Source organism: Rousettus aegyptiacus, unplaced genomic scaffold, assembly GCF_014176215.1.
Source record: "Rousettus aegyptiacus isolate mRouAeg1 unplaced genomic scaffold, mRouAeg1.p scaffold_m13_p_17, whole genome shotgun sequence".
Lineage (NCBI taxonomy): Eukaryota > Metazoa > Chordata > Mammalia > Chiroptera > Pteropodidae > Rousettus > Rousettus aegyptiacus.
In genome coordinates this window covers 19,695,667-19,716,672 of record NW_023416292.1, presented here as the reverse complement: position 1 = coordinate 19,716,672, position 21,006 = coordinate 19,695,667, and the positions used below count along the sequence as shown (strand labels likewise).

At 42.6% G+C, this 21,006-nt stretch overlaps 1 protein-coding gene and 1 pseudogene across 11 annotated transcripts in view; both read left to right on the top strand.

The window, feature by feature from the left end:
- The window catches only part of DNM3 (dynamin 3), a 354,287-nt gene that overhangs the window by 123,006 nt on the left and 210,275 nt on the right, over window positions 1–21,006 (top strand). For 8 of the 11 annotated variants that reach the window (XM_036234646.1, XM_036234642.1, XM_036234648.1 and 5 more), the window contains exons 11-14: window positions 3,300–3,386; window positions 8,170–8,240; window positions 16,482–16,533; window positions 17,364–17,393. In XM_036234646.1, the coding sequence (XP_036090539.1) occupies window positions 3,300–3,386; window positions 8,170–8,240; window positions 16,482–16,533; window positions 17,364–17,393 (240 nt within the window). The remainder of the gene's footprint in view (window positions 1–3,299; window positions 3,387–8,169; window positions 8,241–16,481; window positions 16,534–17,363; window positions 17,394–21,006) is intronic. The other 3 variants (XM_036234645.1, XM_036234647.1, XM_036234652.1) reach the window with 1 other exon arrangement.
- On the top strand, window positions 15,251–15,369 carry LOC118613039 (annotated as a pseudogene).

The window sequence follows — 21,006 nt, the reverse complement described above, 5'->3', positions numbered from 1 at the left end:
TGGCCACTCATTAATATGTCTCCTGGAGGTAAGCTTGGAAAGAAAAGAGATGAAAACCTGATTTTTTATCTTTAGGTGTCGTCCTGATGCAGGCAACCCACCCCGACCTTCTCTTTATGTGTTTTCTGAATTAGCGAGGCTGTGTCTCTTCTGACGACCTTTCGGTTTTCCTCCCCCCGAGACCGACCTTTTGGGTTGTATTCCTTAGCATTTGCTGACACCGGTGTTCTCATTTCCCTTCTTAGAAGAAATGACGAGGTGTGTGATGGACGAGCATACCAATATGCCACACACGTTCCTCCGTTTTGTGCCTCATCATTTGTAGAAAATATTTCATGTTTAGAGATTTGGGATTTGTTGACTTGGAAAAGGAAGTCTAACATTTTTATTCTCTCTGATCGCTTTCTCCAAGGCCACCTGGGTGGGACCTGCCTCCCTTTCACTGTCTGTCAACTTCACTTAGGTCTTCTGAGACTTTCCATATGTCACTCCTAAAATATAGAACACTCAATAACACATTTTCCCATTTACCCTTGTGCAATTCTTTACCTCTTAATACTAGAATTGTTTCTCATCGTCGATTACCTTCATAAATCGAAATGCTTCTTTTTCTTTTCTTTTTTTTTTATAACGAATGTTTTGAGCCCAGATAGGTATTTCTGTCATCTCCTGGATAAATCCAACATCATGTCATAAACAAATAAAGGATCATTAGGGATTTGGGGGCAGGTTTTAATTCACAGAAATGGAATGAAATTATCGTATGCTTTTAGAAGCAGTAAAATCATTCATATGTTGGTACTCGTTTTGTAGTGAGTGGCTAGACTTTGGAAGGTTTATAGCTTTTTGATCAAAACAGAGCCCATATCTGTAGCTCAGCCAAACCAATCAACTCAAGTCATATGCATAAAAAATTTTTTTGTTCTGGTTTTAGTTTATTTTCTCACTGATGCTTGGTATGGAACTATGAACAGATGGTTGCCTAATAACCTGAGACTTTGCTTACGGCATCAAACTAGTTGAAGGTATAGACATCTTGCCTGGTTTCACGCCTGTTCCAAGAGAAATCTAATAGCATGGCTGTCATGATCTGATTAATCGATGGTTAATAAATTTTTTAAGTGTGTAATTTTTGTTTTATTAGATAGGAATGTCTTTCAAGTAATTTTTTTTCCTCTAGGGAAAAAAATGTTTCATGCTTAAAATTAAATTTTATATTAAGGTCCCACCAAAATAAACATTACTCTAAATAACACTTAAAAGATTGGATTTTATTAAAACTTTTTTTTCGTATTTTTTAGAAATTATTGTGCTGCTTTCTTTCAGAATATATACAGTTAAAATTTTTTCTTAGGATTATGTGTTTAAAGTTTGGATTCCTAAAGTTATATGTATTGTACCATTTTTCTTTTATACCTTGTTATTATTTAATAATATTCAGTACAATTTGAATAATAAACTATTTAGAAGTGATTTATCATTGGATAGATGTCCAGCCTTGTCTGAAAGTTTCACTCTCATTATTTAGGCATCGAATCCCTCTGAGGGCTTCTCAGAGTACACACCCATTTATTTCTTTGTGCTTTTGCCTGATTTTTGTAAAATATTTATTGTTTGCGTTACAATTTATCTGTATAGTCAACCTGCCACACAAGACTGTAAGATTTTTAATATCAAGTGCTTTGACATAAACCGAGCATACTGCTGGCCTATAGCAGAAGGCTGATGAATGTTTGTTAAATGAATGACTGATATGAAATAAATTTAAGAATATAAAATGATTATAAACAATAGCAAAGCTTTAATTCCTTGATCCTATGTAAATTAATTGACAGAACATTTAAATAATTAATAGGGGACTAAACATCTACAGATGGTATCTTCTAGATCAGTATTTTGGCATACATGATTAGAATTTTGATGACTTTGGCAAAATAAACACATTCTTTACAACTTTCAATTCAACATCCAGAGCAAAAGAGATTAAAAATTGTAATGATTTACGCTGAGGAAACTGAATGCACCTTAAGTAAGAGACATAGAAGTGAGGCGAGGGACTGAGCAAGCAATCAGAGTCGAGTATCTTTTAAACTGAGTAAAGTTTTGTGCAAACCGAGCGTGGAATCCCATTGAGTGAGCTAATGAGATGAGCGGCAGAAAGTCTACTCAGAGATCATTTCGAATGCCAGCAGAACGTTCCTCCACTTATCATGAAATGTTGGAACTGGAGCATCACATGAGAGAGCCAGCCATTAAATACAACATTTCGAGCGAGCATTCTGCGCCTGCGGGCCCCCGTCCACCTTTCCAGCTTTGCCTCGATGCCGTCCCCCTCGCCTTCTGCGCTGACCGTCCTTTACGCCTTCCTCCGCTCATTGTCCCTGTCCCCCAGCATCTTCGCTCGTGCCCCTGTGTCTGGCAAGCTCCATTTCCCCACAGCCGTTCCCACATAGCTTCACCTAAGCTAAGCCCGCCTTCTAGACCAGCTTCTAAAACACCCTCATAGCATCCCATTATTTTTTCTTCCTTACACTGAAGACAACATCATTTAATTCATTTGCTTTTGCAAAGTAGATTTTGGACAGTTACCTACATAACTTAGATGGGATAAGCGATTGGCGCACACTATTTCTACGCTTTGCCAAAAAAAAAAAAAAAAAAAAAAGGTGTGCGCACAAACGCGTCTGTTCGGGGAGAGTTAAAAATAAGTTATCTCTGTGGTGCACGGACTGAATCATTATCAGAGCAGTGGACGGGACCGTGGGCTCTGGCGTCTGAGGGTGCGGCTTGGAATCCCGGACCCACCGCTTTTGAGCTGTTTCGTCTCAGAGCTGCTTAACCTCTCTGCGCTTTGCTCTCCTCCTCTGCGGAATGGGCTTAGTTATTTTCTGGTTGTTGTGCATTTCGAATGAGGGATTTCACGAGGCGCTTAGCAGTCAGCCCGACACGTAAGCACCCTGTAAACGTTAGCCATGGCCATTCCATCCTCGTTTCCATCCTCTTCATCTCTGACCTTTATCAAGTGCCAGCTCTGGAGAGCGCAGTGCTACATGGCATCTGGGTTTCTGTTTCCTTCACGAGGCGTTTCTCTGCTGGTCCTGAAGTGTCTCCTCTCCCATAACATAGTTACTCCTGATGACAGTTCGGGGAACCTCTTCTGTCACTGCGGTTCTCCTTTAATATTCCAGAATTGTAATGCGTATATTCTGTAGAATAACGTAATTTATCTCTGCTGCTTTTTTTTTTTTTGGCCATATAACTTTTTGAATATTAACACTCGAATCTGTTTTTCTCGACAGCTGGCAAACTTCCCCAGACTCTGTGAAGAAACAGAACGGATTGTGGCTAACCACATTCGCGAGCGAGAAGGCAAGACAAAGGACCAGGTGAGGCGAGGCCTTCCCTGGTGGGCAGGGTGCTTGTGGGATGTGGAGGGTCCCTCACGGTGGGTCGCCAGCAGTCGGCCATCCCGAATGGAAAAAAATCGCCAAGAACACAGTCACGTAGGCTTATTTTTAGTTATTTATAAATTATAGACATGTGTTACTATGCTAACATCTTGTGCATGTTAAAAATATAAACAAACATAAAGGCTTCAGAAGGAGGAAATCTAAAACGCAGTTATAGGCATTCCTTTATTTTTTCCTCTACACCGCATGGTTCGTCACGTGCATCCCTAGCATGGACACAGCCCACTTTGAAACTCACGCATCCAGAAACATACCACATTTTTTCTTTAAGACAGGGGTTCTTAACTTTTAATAGGCCCGCAGATGGGTGCCAGGGTAGTCATAAATTCCTAAAATGTTATGCAAAATGTTCCGTGTTTTGATTTTTTTTTTTTCCTGAGGATAATGAACAAAGCTATTCATCAGCTTATCCATGGAAAAATATAAACTTCTAAGCACAGCTCTTTTAAATATTTCTTACTGTTTGGTAAATGTGTATGGTTTGTTGGGAGTGACCTTGAAATTGTCTTGGAAGCCAGCTCTGTAAATTCAAAAGATTATTTTCAAATGCAGATAATTCATTTTAAAAAGTTAAGGACTATGTGAAAAATAAAAGCCTCTTAAGTTTAGGAGGATTTCTTTCTGAGTTGCTGATGAGACGTTGCAATGGGAAACGCAGAAGTTCTCGGGTGTTCCGTAACCCCAGGACGCAGCCGCGAGTGGGGCCTCATGGAGAAGGCCCTGGACGTGGGCCACGTGTTCTCCTTGTGCAAATCACTTTTGGGGGCTGTCGTTTTATCGTGTGCAGCAGTGAGATGTTGGTGTGCATGATCTCAGAAGCATGATCTGTTAGAGTTCCAAGATTTCGTGGTTCTCTGGTGAGAGGGAAAAGGGGAGAGAGAGAGAACTGGGGAAAAGGAGGAAGGCAAGGTAGAAGAGAGAGGCAGAGCAAACTGCAGGGGAAGACGCAGCCAGGTGTGCGCAGGGGCGGGGCGAGGGCTGGGTGTGTGGAAGGAGAGAGTGAGGAGGCAGGGAAGGAGGCCGGGCAGGCCGGGGCCCTGGTGAGCGCCTCCAGCAGCGCCCTGTGTCCTGCTTAAGCCGTGGGATTCGTTGCTCTTCCTTTTCCTCACTGTGCTTTGAACGTTAATTAATCATTATTTATAGTTTTCACTTGCTTTCCAACTTTCACACCTTTGGATAGCCTCCATAACCAAAAATGGAGAAAACAGGCTTTGTGACTTAGTGGGGATAAAGAAATCAAGGTTAACTCACGAGCCAGTGAGGTCAAGTGTAGGATCAGATATAGAACTCTCAGACCAGATGGACCAAAAAAACTTAAGTTCCCGTATCAACCGTACTCCCAACCTTAAGTAAATAAGATAGCCATTTTAATTTAATGTCTCTGTTCTAGAAAATGCAAACGATAATATATCCTACTGAACTCTTAGGGATCTTGTGCAAAAATGACGCTGAGGGCAAAGTAATACAATTATTATCTTAATTATCTTTCTGTTCATATCTAAAGGAGTTGTTAAGTTCTTCGAGTTTCATGTTCAGGGTTTTTGTTTCACTGAAATGATGTACTCAGACTTAGTCTCATTGCTATGATTGTGGGCTCTGGCTTCGAGGCCTGAGTGCGAATCCAGCTCTACCGTTTAATTTCTGTGTTAATGAGCAAGTTAGTCGGCATCTTCACACTTCAGTTTCCTCATCTTAAAGTGAGAAAAAGATGGTAGTTAATCAGGCATTTTATGAGGACGAAATGAAGTAATCCAAATATGGCTCTTAGGTTTTAGTGACACATAGTAGATATGAGAAAGAATTGCCTGTCCTGATTTCAAGGGAAATTGTCTTTCATCTGCATCTCCAATGTAGCGATTAATTCCCCAAGTGGGAGGTATGGGATGGGACGGGCGTCTTCCTCCTGAGTGACCATGTCAGGTGGCCTGATCTGACAGTTACCCGCCCGAGGAAGCCGGCGCTTGCCACCTCCCCTGGGGACCTGTGTGGCACAGTAAAAACATGCATGTGGGTCACGTGACCGTGTCAGGTCGCCCAGCCCCCACATCTGAGTTCTGACCGCCCTGCTGCCTGCGCCCACGTGGGACTCCCCAGGTGGCTGGTCAGTGCCCGGTTCCTTCTGGCCGCTGTGGCAGAGCTGTTTTGAGGTGTTGCGTTTTTTTTTTTTTTTTAATGGAATTATTAGCAAATTCTGCTCTAGAAGCTTTGTAGGAGGAAAAATTCTTCAAAACTAAAAATTTTGGAAAACCGTAAATCCGTCCATGATTTCCTTCTAAAACAAGGGTCTTCTGAACATCGATGAGTGGCCGCTATTGTTTCAGGTGCTCCCACACGTGAACCTGCATGTCGAAGTGGGTGACTTTGTGGGTGATGACCGCCACCAGGGGTGGCTTTATTTCTCTTCAACTAAATCTTCAGTAACTGTGGGTGGAAAAGGCAATGAGAAACTCTGAGAAAGTACAAAAAAATGAGAAAAAATGCACTCGTTTCCCCTTCGTCCCCCACATGTGACCTGGCTCTTTTCCTGGGATGGACACGGACTCCCAGTTTCCAGGAATATGAATGAGAACAGCCTTAGTTTTTATTTTTTCCACTTTTTTTTCCTATCCTGCCTTCCAAGTTAATGTGTGTGAACGTCCAAGATGTTCGTGACAGCCTTTGGCAGTGTTGACAATTATGGAGATATTTTGCTCTTTATGGTGGCAACGATATATTTGTGTTTAAATATTATTGTTTATTGATACAAACTCCCGGCCAAATGGATTTGGGAGCATAACTCTGAACAGAATCAGGCTCTGTTGTGGGGAGAATAGAGGCAGGACCACAGATAATTCTGTAAGGGTCACTCCTCCTAACTCTTCCGTCGTCTTTATTAAGTAAAGAAACAAAACCAAATCTGATGACATGAAACGTTTTTGTACATGTGTGATGATGTCGACCCAATGCTGCCTGCACCCTGACTTTACATTGGTGGGGGGATGGGTTTGGGGCAGGTCCCCTTGGGACTCACAGCAAGATTTAGTCAGCCGAACAGCTGAGATCTGTCCTAAGAGCGAAGCCTCGGAGCCTGTAGCATTGGGTAGTGAGCGAGAAACAAATAGCCGTGTACTGATTATTTGCGAATAAATCGCTCCCTTTAAAGCCAACTGTTCTTCAAGGCTGGGAGATAGTTATAAAATTTACAGCCACGGCTGTTTGCTGGATGACCGCTACGTGTATCGTGCTGCATGAATGAGCCTCCTGCTCCCGTGGAGCTGACAGTCTATCAGGGAAGAAAACGGCAAACAAAACACATACAAATAATTAATTATATCAGTGGCGAACACCACAGATAAAAGGTATGGGGCGCAGTCTATGTACTGCATGACGTATAGGCTACGGGAGAGTAATAGTGTGACCCAGCCTGGTCGTGGGGGAGGGGGTGGCGTGAGGATCAGGGAAGGCTTTCCTGCGGAAGTCCCCCCCGGGGGGTGACATATAGACTGTCACCGAGCTGTCACCGTGAGTCCCCCGATACACTCGTGTCACCTTTGGTGGAGGGAGGCAGTATAAAAATACTCGTCGTTAGTCATCCCAAGTTCATTCAGTAAGGTCAAAGTGCAGAGCTCTGGAGGTTCATGGGCAGAGACTCTTAAGGATATCTATTTCCCTATCGGTGAGTCTCAGCATTCTAGAAGGGCTCGGGGCACAGCTGGGGGAACAAAAAGGATGCTTAGGAAGGGGACCTCAGTTTGGAATGTCTCCAGAGTAGAGCTCTCCTCACAGTTTCCGGTTGCTCCTCTCTCCCTGTTCGTCTCCTTGTCTCCCACTGAAGAGTGTTTTCTACAGAGGACCCTCCAGATCTCGAACTTAGAGTTTACAAGTGTCTGGTGACTAGAACATGTCCACGTTTCCTGGAAGATGTGTTCAGTTCACTCCGTGGCAGACCCCGAGAGGGCTCACACGATGTTTCAGGCTCTGTTCTAGGCGGTGGCTCCAGCAGGTGGGGTGTGTGCGGTGGATTTACCGCGGCCACTAGTGGTAACACTGCAAAGGAAAACGAGGCTGAGTGACGGGATGGAGAGGGAGGACGGCGCTAATGTAGACGGCATGGGCGGGGAGGGGCCCTCTGAAGAGATGACCCTTCAGCAGAGACCAGGCGGAAGGCTTGCTTTCATGATGAAGCTCACTGATCTCAAGGAGGCTTCCTGTTTCTTTGTGTATTGCCTTTCTGAGTTGGTCGCTGAGATGATTCTTCTGCTTGCCTCCGGGGAGCTTGAAGAGATGAGAGAGGAGGGGAGAAACAAGAGACGCCTTTGCCCTTTCGTGGCTAATGTACGGTGTCTCCAGGGGCCGGAAGCTCTAAGCAGCATCTCATTGTCCTTGCCACGAGTCTTTTTATATATATGTGTCCTTCTTTTGAATGTTATGCCTACGTTTTAGAGGAATAGAACACTTAGAGGTTCTGTTACGTTGGCAAAGTGTACACGCCTATGAACGAGAATACTATCACCCTCATGCAAGACTCAGACTCCTCATGCAGGTTTTTAATTTCTGAATCTACAGCAAAACGTACGCGAGTCACATGAAAAAAATCAGCACAACTCTTTATTTTACTTGAATATCCTTTCAAAATGAAACGAAGACAAATCATTTTCAGGCTGTCCATGAGTTCGGTGTTGAAGATGGTGCCACTGAGGCGTTTCTCTTTGACCCACAGGTCCTGCTCCTGATCGACATCCAGGTGTCATACATCAACACCAACCACGAAGACTTCATTGGCTTCGCAAAGTACGTGAGACGCTTCGCCGCCACACGCGCCCCTCCTGCGGCTTTATCTAGAATACGCGTGGGGAGTTTCTGCTGCATGCCCAGCACCCTCTGACAGCGCGCTCTGTGTCCAGGTTAACTCTGAGTCGGCCCTATTTAGGAGGGGTGAGCCTCATGGCCGTGGGGTCACGTCCTCTCGAGAAAGCTGTTGGCACCTTTACTGTGCAGCATGTGGAGTCACATGTGTCTCAGATACTCATCGTTTTTGGATGACGAGCAGCAGTTTGTACTTGAACTCCCAGAGATAAGCAGTAACAGATGCACTTTTACAATATGTTTGGGAAGAATTTCTTACATAAATTGAAATATCAAGTGCAGGTCACAGGATACAGGCTATTTCAACATCCCTAAATCAGAATATAGAGGCCTTTTTTTTTTTTAACCGTCCTTTGTGAACTTAGATGTAATCTTTTTGGATGAACATTCTCTTTTTATGAAGTGCACATACTTTATTTAAGTTTGTCTCTGTATTGCTGTTTTATCATATATGTATTTTGTTCTATCGCTGTATTTGCAGACATTTTCACATAGACATGCTTAGTTACACAGGGCTTGGTTATTCACTGCGTAGTGTTTGCAAGACCCTGAATTCACCATTTTTTTCTTGCCCTGTAGTGGATCCAGGTTTTGCTTGCTTTTAAGGAATTTTGCTTCTAACTCAAAAATACATTTGTGGCATGTAAATGGTTCCAGCTTCGGGTATATAAAATATAGTCTCCTTCGCATAAAGTAAAGGGGACTACGTACTGTCACTCGAACCATGTGTTCAAGAACAGGGACAGATAAAATACACAACACAGTGTAAAACTAACTGCACTCTGACTTCGACGAAACAGAGATATAGATCACATGATCAACACTGAACAGAGGCCTGAGGAATTTATAAGCATATTTTAGGGAAGAGAGGCCCAGCTATCTACATGTGGCTGTAGCTGTGATCGCCTAACCAGTGGTAGACGTGTATTTTGCACCCAGTGGCTGCCACCACTGTGTGGTAGATGAGTTTTTCCTTAATTCTTTTCTGTCTCTGATCTGTGTGTGAAGTCATTAGAACACAGGGATTACTGTGTTTCTATGGTCATTTGTCTTTGTGGCTACACGGGCCACTCCGACTTCTAGAAAGGTATTCGCTTTCGGGTGTCCCGTCCAAACCTGTCCCCACCCTCCTGGCCCCCCACGGCTCCCGCCATCTGCAGTGCTCATTTCCTACAAAATCAGCAGTGAGAAGACACCGAGACTCCGACAGGCCTCCTTGTCCCTGGGCCTAGAAGCGAGGACCTGAGAATTTCCATCTGCTTTCCAGAAAGTCCTCGACCTCCGCGTGGCCTGTGCCAAGCTCTACTCTCGTTGCTATGGGGACCAAAGAAAAGAAAAAGAAATTATTTTTGTCTTTTAGGAGCTTGCCTAATAATTGAAAAGTCTAGAGAAACACATGTGCACATTTAAATCGACACATTCTCCATTTACTTCACTTGCTTCCTTGAGGGATTTAAAAGAAAAACAAATCCTTGAGTCATTCGAAAGAGCAGGAATGCTGTCTTTAATGGTGATTTTTATTGATTACAAATGCCAGTTAGGTTCTTATAAAAACGTACTAGACGTAGCAAACTCGACACTGTAACTTGAAAGTGAAAAAGATGTTATGGCACTGCCCTGAGGAAACTAGAAAAAGTCCTAATCAGTTTGGAAAGATTCAAGTTTTAAACATGTTTCATAACCAGTGCTACAATTTACATTTCACCCCTAGACTCCTCTTGAAACATTTTTTTCCCTCAATTACCCTTTTATTTTTCAAGATAAATGTTCCAGAGTTTACTTTGCTCAGTAAATTTCAATATTTTCTACCTCAGAAACTATTGGGCGACATTATTGTGCTAACTGGGTTTTCAAAGGCATATCATTTTGCAAATGTAAATACTTTCAAACGCAGCCTTTGATGCTGTCTCCGAAGTCCCCGTGACCGCCCCCATTTTTCCAGCCACGAGACTATGAACTGTTATGATGGGGGCAGAAAAAAGAAGCATTGTTGGAACTGCTTTAGAAATCCAGCAGCTTTGCACGGTTAGCATCTAATTGAAATTGCACACCTAAACGTCCTTTTAAGAGATCGGTCTGGGAGTCGGCGGTCTGGACTGTTTTTCCAGAGTTTGCCACTGATGAGCTTTGGGTCTCAGCAAGTCGCTTCAGCCTTTCTGAGGCTCAGTTTACTGCTCTGTCAAGTGGAAAAATAAATAATTCCTTTCTTTCAGGATTGTTGGGAGATCAAATTAATGAAATTTCCTGAAAGTGCTTTTGAAAACTATGATGTAGTCTGTAAAAGTAAAAAAGTGCCATACACACACCCACCCACACACACACACACATACATACACACTCACAGACACACAGAGGAATTCGCTCACTAAATGCACCATTTTATTTCGTTATGAAATTCATAATGCCCGGAGTACAATTGCAACTGGAATATTTTTTAGTTGCGATATTATCTCCAAATGTGATATTTTGCGCTGAGAAGGAGAGGTGGGTGTTCTTTCCATTCGTAAGCTGGGTTGGAGTACATTGCAGTGTGACATGAGATAATTATGAAGATGAAGAAATGTTCATTTCAAAATCACTTTGAGGGGTTGTGGTTTATTTTTTTGTGCTTTTGAAAATTAAAAAAATATGGTCGTAGCTATAAATTTTAAAGTTGGCAGGAACGCTGTTTCCATCAAGGAAGAAAAATCAAGCCATATTTGAAGACAATTATGTAAGTATTTTTAAGTTCCAGATACAAAATTAAAGTCTCAAGTTGAGGAAAATAAGGATCCATTTCATGGGATTTTCAGAGAATTGTCAAGAGAGGGGAGACCACCTCTCAGTTTGAAGGATGATGGTATATATAATGTTTTACACATCTTTTTTTTTTCAACTGGATTGACTTTTCTAAGAATTTTGAGAAAGGAAAACAAATTGCTAAAATTAGATTAACAGAATATTCTCAGTAGTGTTCCGAACATCTCAAAATTCTTCTGCTATAGCATTTATTTGGCCATGTTGGATCTGTGGAACTTTTTTCCATCTTCCAGCTATTTGTTCAACACGAACCATAAAATGTGTACCATGTGTAATGTTAGGGCTGCTGTAGGCTTGCCGTGGAATTTCCTGATTTCTGAAAGCGTGATCTTTCAACTAGAGTATAGTTTCTGAACCTAAAAGTACGATATTCCAGAAGAAAATGTCAACTCTCCTCACGACTTGAGGATTTTAATTTGTCGTTGATCCTTGTTAAACAACAACAACAACAACAACAACAACAACAACAAACACAACCCTTTGTGTGTGTTATTTTTACTCACTGTAGATAGTTTTTGTTGTTTGAGAAAACAAGATCGAGTCCAATTGTTTCTTCATTCACTTCCCCTCTCTCAGAAATTCTGCCCTTTGAATAGAAAGGCAAGCTTATTAGCTGAATGCCTATGGAAGTGAATTTTCAAAATCTTGTGCTTTTCTCCATTTGTTTCATGGGCAGAATTTGCCTTCTGAGTTACTGAAATCTAACCAGGAGCTTGAGAGCGAAATGGGCTCCAGACAGGGACCTGCAGGGTGACATGTCTGTGACAAGCAACTGACCGAGGTCCGTGTTTCAGTGTGGCAAGCTGGTCTCAACACCTGTTTTCTCACAGTTGAAATGGTGCCGTGCGCAGATCCCAGTCTGTTACGCGAGCACCATGAAAGCTCGGCGGGCGGTTGGTCCGTTATCTCTCTGTCCTCCTCCTCTGGAATGCCTGTTGTCACGACAGGCAGCGTGTGTGAGCCTTGGCACCGAATTCCAGAGCAGTCTCGGTCTTTTCCTTTACTTTCTTCTTGCATTTTCCCCTACTACATAATCATGTCCGATTATAATAGTGTCTCTAGTGTCCAACATAAGAATGTCTCTCTCTTGTGGAATCAGAACTCGGGTATCAGTTTATAACCAGATCTTTCTTTTCACTCATCTGCAAATTTAGGAATTCAGTGCTTGGTTGCTTACTGGGACTCTTACCGGGTAGAAATCCTGGGTTGAGCCACTTGTAAGGACATCGTTAGTGTCACCTGTTTAAATAAGCTATACATCCGACTGCTCCCAGGACCATTTACAAAATAAGCGGGCCTGCACTTTTCTCTTTCATTCTCAAATCTGTTATTTTGAACTTTATCTTCATCCTTAACATGAATCTTAGGAGATGAGTCATCATCCCTCCTTCATAGGCCCCCAAGTTCTGTAGCCAGAGGATTCACAAATGATCCTGCAGGGGAATTGATGTCGCATAGCTTCCTTCTCCCTCTGGCTTCAATCCGATTGGATGGAGCCAGGGCCTGCGTGTGACAAGTCCCACTCTGGGGACTCGCGGCAAGTGTTTGCAGTCTCCTCGGGGTACTAACGGAACATTCTAAGAGAGCTTCTTTACTCTGGAGCAGTGCCGTCCAGTAGAACTTTCTGAGATGACGAAAACAGTTTACAATCTGCATCAATAGCCTCAAGCTGCATGTGACTGCTGAGTAGCTGAACTGTGGCTAGTCAAACAGGAAATCAAATGCATATTAAATGAAAATGAAATTTTCATTAACATTCTAGTTTACATTGTCACGTCTGGCTGTCAGCCGTCGTACTGGACAGCACTGTTCCCCTCATATTTGTCTCCCTCCATCGTTACCAAGCCCATTGGATTCCACTTCTATTGTATTTTTTGAATTCTTCTATTCCTGTCATTGTTTATATCTTCCACAGAGTGTCTTATAGGTAGTCGGTGCCCTAAAGTTATTCTTTTCCCATTTGGGTTATGACAAGTCTTCCTGCCTCTCATCCGGTTCTTTTCCATTCCTTCTGGGATTCCCGATTGCTCTCGGAATAAAGTTTACATTCATTAGTATGGTTTCGGAGTCCCGTAGAATCTGTCTTCTGCTACCTCTTCAGCCAATGCGGAGCCAGGCGGGGTCGGTGGTGAGGGAGGCGGAGATACCGGGAGGTGAGCAGCACACCTTCGACCACCCAGGAGGAGAGCGAGAGACCAGCCGGTCTCACGGTCCCGTTCGTGTGGGGCAGGCCCAGGCCAAGAGCTTCGGGAGTTCATGGGAAGGAGAGATAACTGGCGGTTTCTGAGAAGGCAGAATCCGGAAATGATACTTGATGAGACCGAGGGCTGGGCGAGGCTCCAGCAGTGTGTGTGTGTGTGGGGGGGGGGGGGGTCGGGGGAGGGGGGTCTAAGCTGGCTGCTTCCTGTCTTTCCCGCTTCAGGGTCACTACTGCCCATTCCAGGGAGGTAATTTTTACTAAAACAGTGCTTTGATCATGCCATTTGCTGGCTCAGAAACTCTGAATGCTTTCTGCTGCCTCTAGTATAACGGCCAAGTTCTCCATACTTGGCTCTAACATACAGTTATTGTACTGGATGCTTTTAAGGTTGTTTACGAACCCGCGTCTATGATTGTATAATTTTGCTGTAATAGTTTTACTTTCCACCGTTGTCCTACATGCCTCATTTTTCTACCTCCTGGCTTTACGAATACTACTCCATTCTCTTGGAATGCAGTTGGCCGTCTTCCTCTATTAAAATTTTACCTTTCTTCAGGTTTTCCGTGAAAACCTCAGATCGTATCAGACCAAAATAATCTGTTTTTTGGTCTCTGAACATTCGGAGCGATTACTCTGCATAGCATTTCTTTGGGAAATTATCACGCACCCCTCCGCACACCCTTCTTTTACTTGAACCTTTACCGTGCATTGTGTATTACATCCTCACATATTCATTCTTATAGGGCTTATTCTTCCTTTGTTCTTCGTGTTTTATGTGTGCATCTCATTTGCATTAGGTAAATCGTAGGCTTCCGATGACAGGGACCATACCTCATTCACGTTTCTGTCTTCCATAGTCGGCGCCCTAACATTTTTGACTTGTGTCAAATGTTTTACAGTATTACAGAAATAGCTAGTTAAGTACCTGTGACCAAAATTATTCCCAGAGGCTCAAATTAGCTTGCGAGTCCTTATTACATGATTGTCCGTGAACATATTTTTAAATAAGCATTTTGAAATATCTTTAAAATTCAGTTCAGTTATCACTGCGCACATAAGAATTATGATAAAGGATGTTTTCTAATGTGGCAGCTTATTATTATTATCTTTTTATTATGTAGCTTATGGAATAACTTCAAGTACCTAAATATGTCATTAGCATCAGTATCTTTGGATTTAAGGGGCTGGCCGATTGCTGCAAAAAGATTATTCTTTAGGTGGAAAGGAAAGGTGATTTAGTATTTGTTTTAACACTGATATTTGAGATTGGCTATAACATGGATCTATTTTTTCCTTCCGTGTGTTGTTACAAGTGGTCGATGCTAAATATGCATTAGTCAGTCAATGAAATTCTGTTACGGAAAGTGCCCAGTAGTTCTAGGCACCGGGGGTAGAGCAGTGAGTGAAACAGACGAAACCCCTGCTCCCAAGGAGCTCACATTCTAATGGAGGGAGACAGACAAGACACACACAAAACCCAGGAACCTGCGTAGTATGTTTAAAGGTGAAACATGCCATAGAGAACCGTGTGCAGGAAGAAGGAAGGGACGCAATTTTGAACAGGGTGGTGGTGGTAGGTCTCACCGAACAGATGCATGCGAACAAAGACTTGAAGGAAGTGAGGTCGGGAGCGTGCAGATGTGTGGGGGGAGGCGTACTCTAGGCACGGGGAGCAGCCGGCAGAAAGGCTTTGAAGAGGGAGTGTGCTGGGTGGATTTGGACAACAGAAAGGAGATCAGTTTGGCTGGACCACTCCCTCGAATGAAGTGGGGAGTAGGAGGAGGAGGCAGAAGCAGAGGGCGGGGCCAGCCGAGCAGGGCTTGTGGACCAGTGAAGGACTTGACTCTCACCCTGAGCTTCCTGAATGCCGTTGCATAGGGGTGGAGGGTTTTGAGCAGAGGAGTGACAGGATCCCTCTTTAAAAAGGATCACCCTTGTCTACGACCATGCCACCCTGAGCAAGCCCGATCCCATCTGATCTTGGACGCTAAGCAGGGTCGGGCCTGGTTAGTACTTGGATGCGAGACCACCTAGGAAGCCCAGGTGCTATAGGCGTAAAAAAAAAAAAATAAGGGATTGTAAACTGACAAGGCCCTTGCAATCTGTGAGATCAACCAAGGGTTGCCTTGCCTAAAAAAATAAAAATAAAAAGATAAAGAATACAAAGGATCAATCTGGCTTTTACGTTGAGTGCAGATGTTATGGGGGCTAGTGTGGAAGCAAAGACCAGAAAGTAAGTGCTGGCAACAATCCAAGTCAGAGATAACGGCAGCTTGGACCAAGGCGGTAGCAATGGGAGCAGTAAAAAAGGTGATTAATTTTAAAAACATTTTAAGGAGTAGAATCAATAGTATTTGTTAATGATCAGATATGGAGTGTGAATGTCAAAGATTTGGGCTTAAGCACTTGGAATGTGAAATTGCCCAGGAATTAAGGGGAAGGCGGGGTGTAGCAGGTCTTAGGGAGGAGGTTATGAGTTCAGTTCTGGCCTATTAAGTTTGAGATGCCCATTAGACATCCAAGTGTAGGTGGTGAGTTGTCAGAAACACATGAGTCTAGAGTTGGGGAGATAGGTCCAAGTTGGAAAGGCACCATGGGAGTTGTCACCATGTAATGGAATTCAAAGCGGTGAGATTGGACAGTATCACAAAGCGTAGGGGCCCTGGAGTCAGACTACTCCGTGCCGCCATGCGTTCGCTGAGTAACTCTGGGAAATTTATTGAGCTTCTCTGTGATTCAGTCTCTCCATCTGCAAAATGAGAAGAATAATGGTAACTACCTCACAGGATTAAGATTAAAGGTAGAAACGCTAATGTCTGTCAAGTGCTTAGAACATGGTATACACTTCATGCCTGTTCCCTTGAGTTTTAGTGCGACTGTTCTGCACACCTGCAGGACGTCACGAACACTCGCAGCGGCTCATGTCGTTACTGATCAGCAATGCAGCTTTCCTTGTGCTGTTTATTTTTTGGTTCATAATCGCTCGTCAGTGCTAGGAGTTACCACTGAGTTGGTTCCAGAATCAAACCAACCCTGGATGTTTGATATCAGCCGTGCTTCGGCCATTGATCCATTTTTAAAGCCCATTTATATTTTAGTGTCTGTTATTTGTTTGGAAAAGAAATCTTAAGAGTTTCTTCAACGCTGCTCTCCTTTGCTTCCCTCAGCGCTCAGCAGAGGAGCAGCCAAGTTCACAAGAAAAACACAATCGGAAACCAGGTAGGAATTGTTTAAAAGAATCAGTGCGTGCATGCCCCAAAGAATCTGAACTAAATCACTTGATTGGCTAGTTTTTTTCAATGCGAATTAATCACGTGCAAATTGTGCTGGAAATGCAGCTTGCCATTTTTGTTTTGGCTTTTTAAGTTTTTAGAGTGAATTGCATTTTTTTTTTTGCTATATTATGCAGTTAACCCTATTGATTTATTTTAAATAACTTTTCTGCTATTTGCTCTGCTTTCCAAATTCGACCCCTTGTGTCCTACTTTGCTTGCTTACATTACCTGTAAGTCTGATTTAACATCAAATCCGTGAGTCACTTCAAGGTTACGACATGGTGAGTAGTTGCCCCAGCTTACTGGTGCTGCTGACTAGTTCACACATTTGCACAGCTTGGTAACAGTGAAGGGACAGCTCATAAAGAGGGCAGATGTTGGAATCATTCTCTGCCACACCAAATTCCTGTTGGTGAATAAATACGTTAATTCCAAAAGCATCTGATCCTTAGAGTTTTTGTGTTTTGGGCTGACCCGCTGTCTCTGACTAACAGCGCTCTCCAGAGATTGCACTAACTCCGACAGTTTGCTGTTTCTTTTATGTTTTATGTGATAATGAGTATTTGCATTGTTATTTCTTTTCAAGTCAAAACAATGATGACGTTAGAGGTTTTTTTTTTTTTTTCTAATTCAGAGGTTCAATTATTGAACAAATCGAAACCTCTGCTCTAGATTTTTTTTTTCCATTGTTTTGAAAGGAGAAGAGATAATAACAGACTTTATTTTAAAAACTTTTTTTTCTGAACTAAAGCATATAATTCTTTGCTATTTCAGGGAACCAATCTTCCGCCTTCACGGCAAATTGTACGAGCTAAGTTCTGTAAGCTTTAGTGTTGCTTTTTCATTTAGCTTCCCAAGGCCACAGTTTGTCTTTAACAGATTAACTCAACTAGCGCTTGCTACTAATTTTTTTAAACTTAAGTTGTCTCGTTCATAACATCCTATTGTTGGAATACAAATCCTCTTAAGAGGGTTCATCCCTTCACTGCTAATAACTTGCTGTGATTGAAAGGTATGAACTAGTAAACTCTAAAATGCTGTAGTAGTGAACCTTAACATTGTGGGTGCTTTGACATTTCTCTAATTTGAATGGGCCTTAAAATAATTAAAATCGCTAATGATCTCCACCTCTGTCCTTTTATGCTATGTTGTTATGTGGTGTAAGCCTTTTTCTTCCCCTTGTATGGTTACATTGCCAATAAATATAGACGACACTTCTAAAAGGTAGGTGAACATCGCACATCGGATTTGGTGGTATTTGTTGATAAACATTCCTGATTTTGATTACTTGTATTTATTGAAAATACTGGAACAAAAATTACATCGGTTGGCACTTTATATGGTTTTAGAGTTGAATCTTTTAAAACCAGATACTGTATCTTCATTTTACGATACTGTCAAATTACTAGCATAATCATTTTTTAGAGAAACAATGATACTCTCATTCCTTCCACGGGTGAAGCAGCCTCAAGGTCTTCCTTCCAACGAGACACAGGTTGAGAATGAGATTGGAGCATGGGCCAGTTAATTGCCCATTTGTTTTGGGAGAAGGAGACTTTGGAGCTAGACATCCCTGGGTTCAAATTCTACTCCGTCGCTCAGTAGCCTTGGACAAATTGAGCCTGAGTTTGCTCAATTGTGTGATGAGAAGATGAGAAAGTATTTCTACAGGGCGATTAAGAAAATCAGAACTAATACACATAAGGAGGTTTGCAGCTGGGTCCTGGATGTGTGCCCTCTAAAGAGTAGGAACCTTGCTCCCAGCTGGTAGGTGCTGCTTCTGGAAACTTTGGGGAGAAAAAGCATAGAGTGTAAGAAAATTATAAACGTTATAAAATGAGAACAGCGAAACACTTTGCAAAATTAGAAGCTATGGCAAATTACTCAAAAGATTGCAATGTTTAGGTTAAGGCTGGGTACAAAGGGCTTGCCTAGACAACTTTCCTCATGCTCCGAAGCATCTCTGGCTCATGGAAGGATACACTTATTGGAAAAGCAATAATATAACGGCATAAATGCATACTTTAAATCAGATCTGAAAGGAAACTCTAAAGCAGTTTTCAATTATATTACTTCCAAATGCTCAAATCATGCTAATGTGTTTTTGTGACTTTACTTTTTGCTTAGTACTTCAAAGCCCACACATTATGGAAGTTTTATAACACAAGATAATAGAATTGGGTGAGTGTCGTAATAGGATACAGATACTTTATCCAAAACCCTTGAGTCCAGATGTGGCTCGAAGATCAGAACTTTTTGGATTTTAGAAAAACAATACATTGCATGTATCATATATTTCCCAATATTTCCATGGGGTGAGGGGCAGCACCCTTTAATTAAACACATTTTATTTCTGTAGTGAGACAAATGAACAGTCACACCAGTAGATTAAATGAAAGATATAAACGCTTTCATGTCAAGTCAGGTTTTGCTGCCAAATTTGTTTAAAAGACTTTTTGATTTGCATGTAAGGGCTTATGAACCTGAATATTTTATTTTCAAGTTTGATAATTAAATGCAATGCAATATAGTTTAAAGAATCCTTTATTGTTTTTTCCCTGCTTAGCAGAAATGAACCATGATGACTTGAAAGCATTTTCTTTATGAATCTGAATATCGGATGTCGATCTGGGTTTATATTAAAACAGTTTGTAGCAAAACAGTTTTTGCCAGGGAGCCTCGAAGCCCAGCCTGCCGACCGATGCCGGCTTTCATGATTGGTGGGCTAAAATGTCCCGCAGTTTCCTTCCAAGTAAGTGATGAGGCCCTTCTGATATCCTTTTAAGGCTCCAGGTTGTAAGAGATTGCTATATAGGATCTGTGCGAAAATATTTCAGAAGGATTTAAGGAAAGCAAAACGTCTCTTTAAAGTCTAAATCCCATTTGCTTTCCTCTGCCTAGAAATTTCCAATGTTGCCTGCCTAGAAATTTGTCTGCTTAGAAGTTTTACAAGTTGATGTCAGCAAACGTACAAAAATATGTGAGCACACAATTCATCTCAAATTGGATGGGCAAAAAATTTAAATTTAAATTTAAACTTTATGCATTCCTTCATTCATCCAACATGAGTTCAAAATCTATAAGTGCCCAAAACTGTGTATTTGGTGTTTAAATCAGACCCGATGACTAACTCACAGGTGCCGCCCTCGGGAAGCCCACAGGCCAGTGGGGGTGATGGTAAGTGAGCGCACTGGAGTGGGTCAGCCTCCTTTTCCGAGGCTGGTTCCTTCCGACCCTCCAGGCCTTGCTGAAATGTCATTCCTGCCCGGGGTGGCCCTGACTGTCGAATCCAGACTCACCCTCCCTCCAGGATCTTGCTGTTATCTATTATCTTGTTTATTTATTATTTTTCAGAATACTTCACTAGGGCCTAAGCTCTATTAAAGCTATTTTTTCTTATGATGTGGAATACCATCATAAGGTTTTAAGCACGATCATATTAACGTTTTAGAAAAATCGTTCCGCCTACAGTGCGGAGAAAGGTTTTGAAGTCAGGACAGGGTTAGAAAAAGGAGACTAGTCAGGAGGCTGTTACTGACAAAAGATTATGGTGACCTGGGCTAGGCTGTTTATACTGGATTTGAGGAGAAGCCGATGAGGTTAGAAGATGTAAGTCGGAAGAGTCTGAAGGATCTGTGACGAGCTGGACGTTGGGGACAGGTCTGGGGATCACCAGGGTGCTGCTGCTCAGATACCTGATTTAGGCACAGGTGAGATGATGGGGCTCTTCACGGCGAAAGGGACCCAGTGAGAGACCCAGATTCGGGCCGAGAGTCAGGAAAGCTATTTGTTAAGGATGAGTCCAGTGTGGGAGACTGGAGTCAAATCGTCCAGTGCTAAGTGTCTAGAGTTCAGAAGAGACGGGGAATTATTTATTCCAAAGGTAGCAGGGAACCGTTGAAGGATTTCCAGCAGAGAAGGGGTACCATGTGATTTGGATGTTAGAAAGATCTATGTGTCAGCTGTATGGAATGGTTCAGAGGAGTGAAACTAGAGACACGGAAATCAGTGAAGAGGTTTCGTAATAATTCGGGTAAGAAAATACAGATGTCGGTAGCAGGAGGGATATAGGAGGAGGGAGAGATTCAACATGCATTTGGAGGGCGGAAAGAGTTATGCATCGTTTCTGAGGAGGCCTTAAATGATCCTCCCAGGCCGTGGCTCAGGGGCCCACTGAAAAGGGATTGCAAATGAAGCAGGAGCAGATTTCAGGGGTGATGGGAGAAGAAGGGGGTGATTTCAGTTTTAGATGTATTTTTGTGCCTATCGGTAATCTCAGTAGAATTTAAGGTTCCAGACTTGTCTGGACTGGAGATCGAAGTTTCGCAGTTGTCAATGTATGTGTATCTGATAGCTGAAGCCCTGGGAGTAAATGAAGTCACCTCCAGAGGACGAGAGCATAGAAGGAAATAGGGCA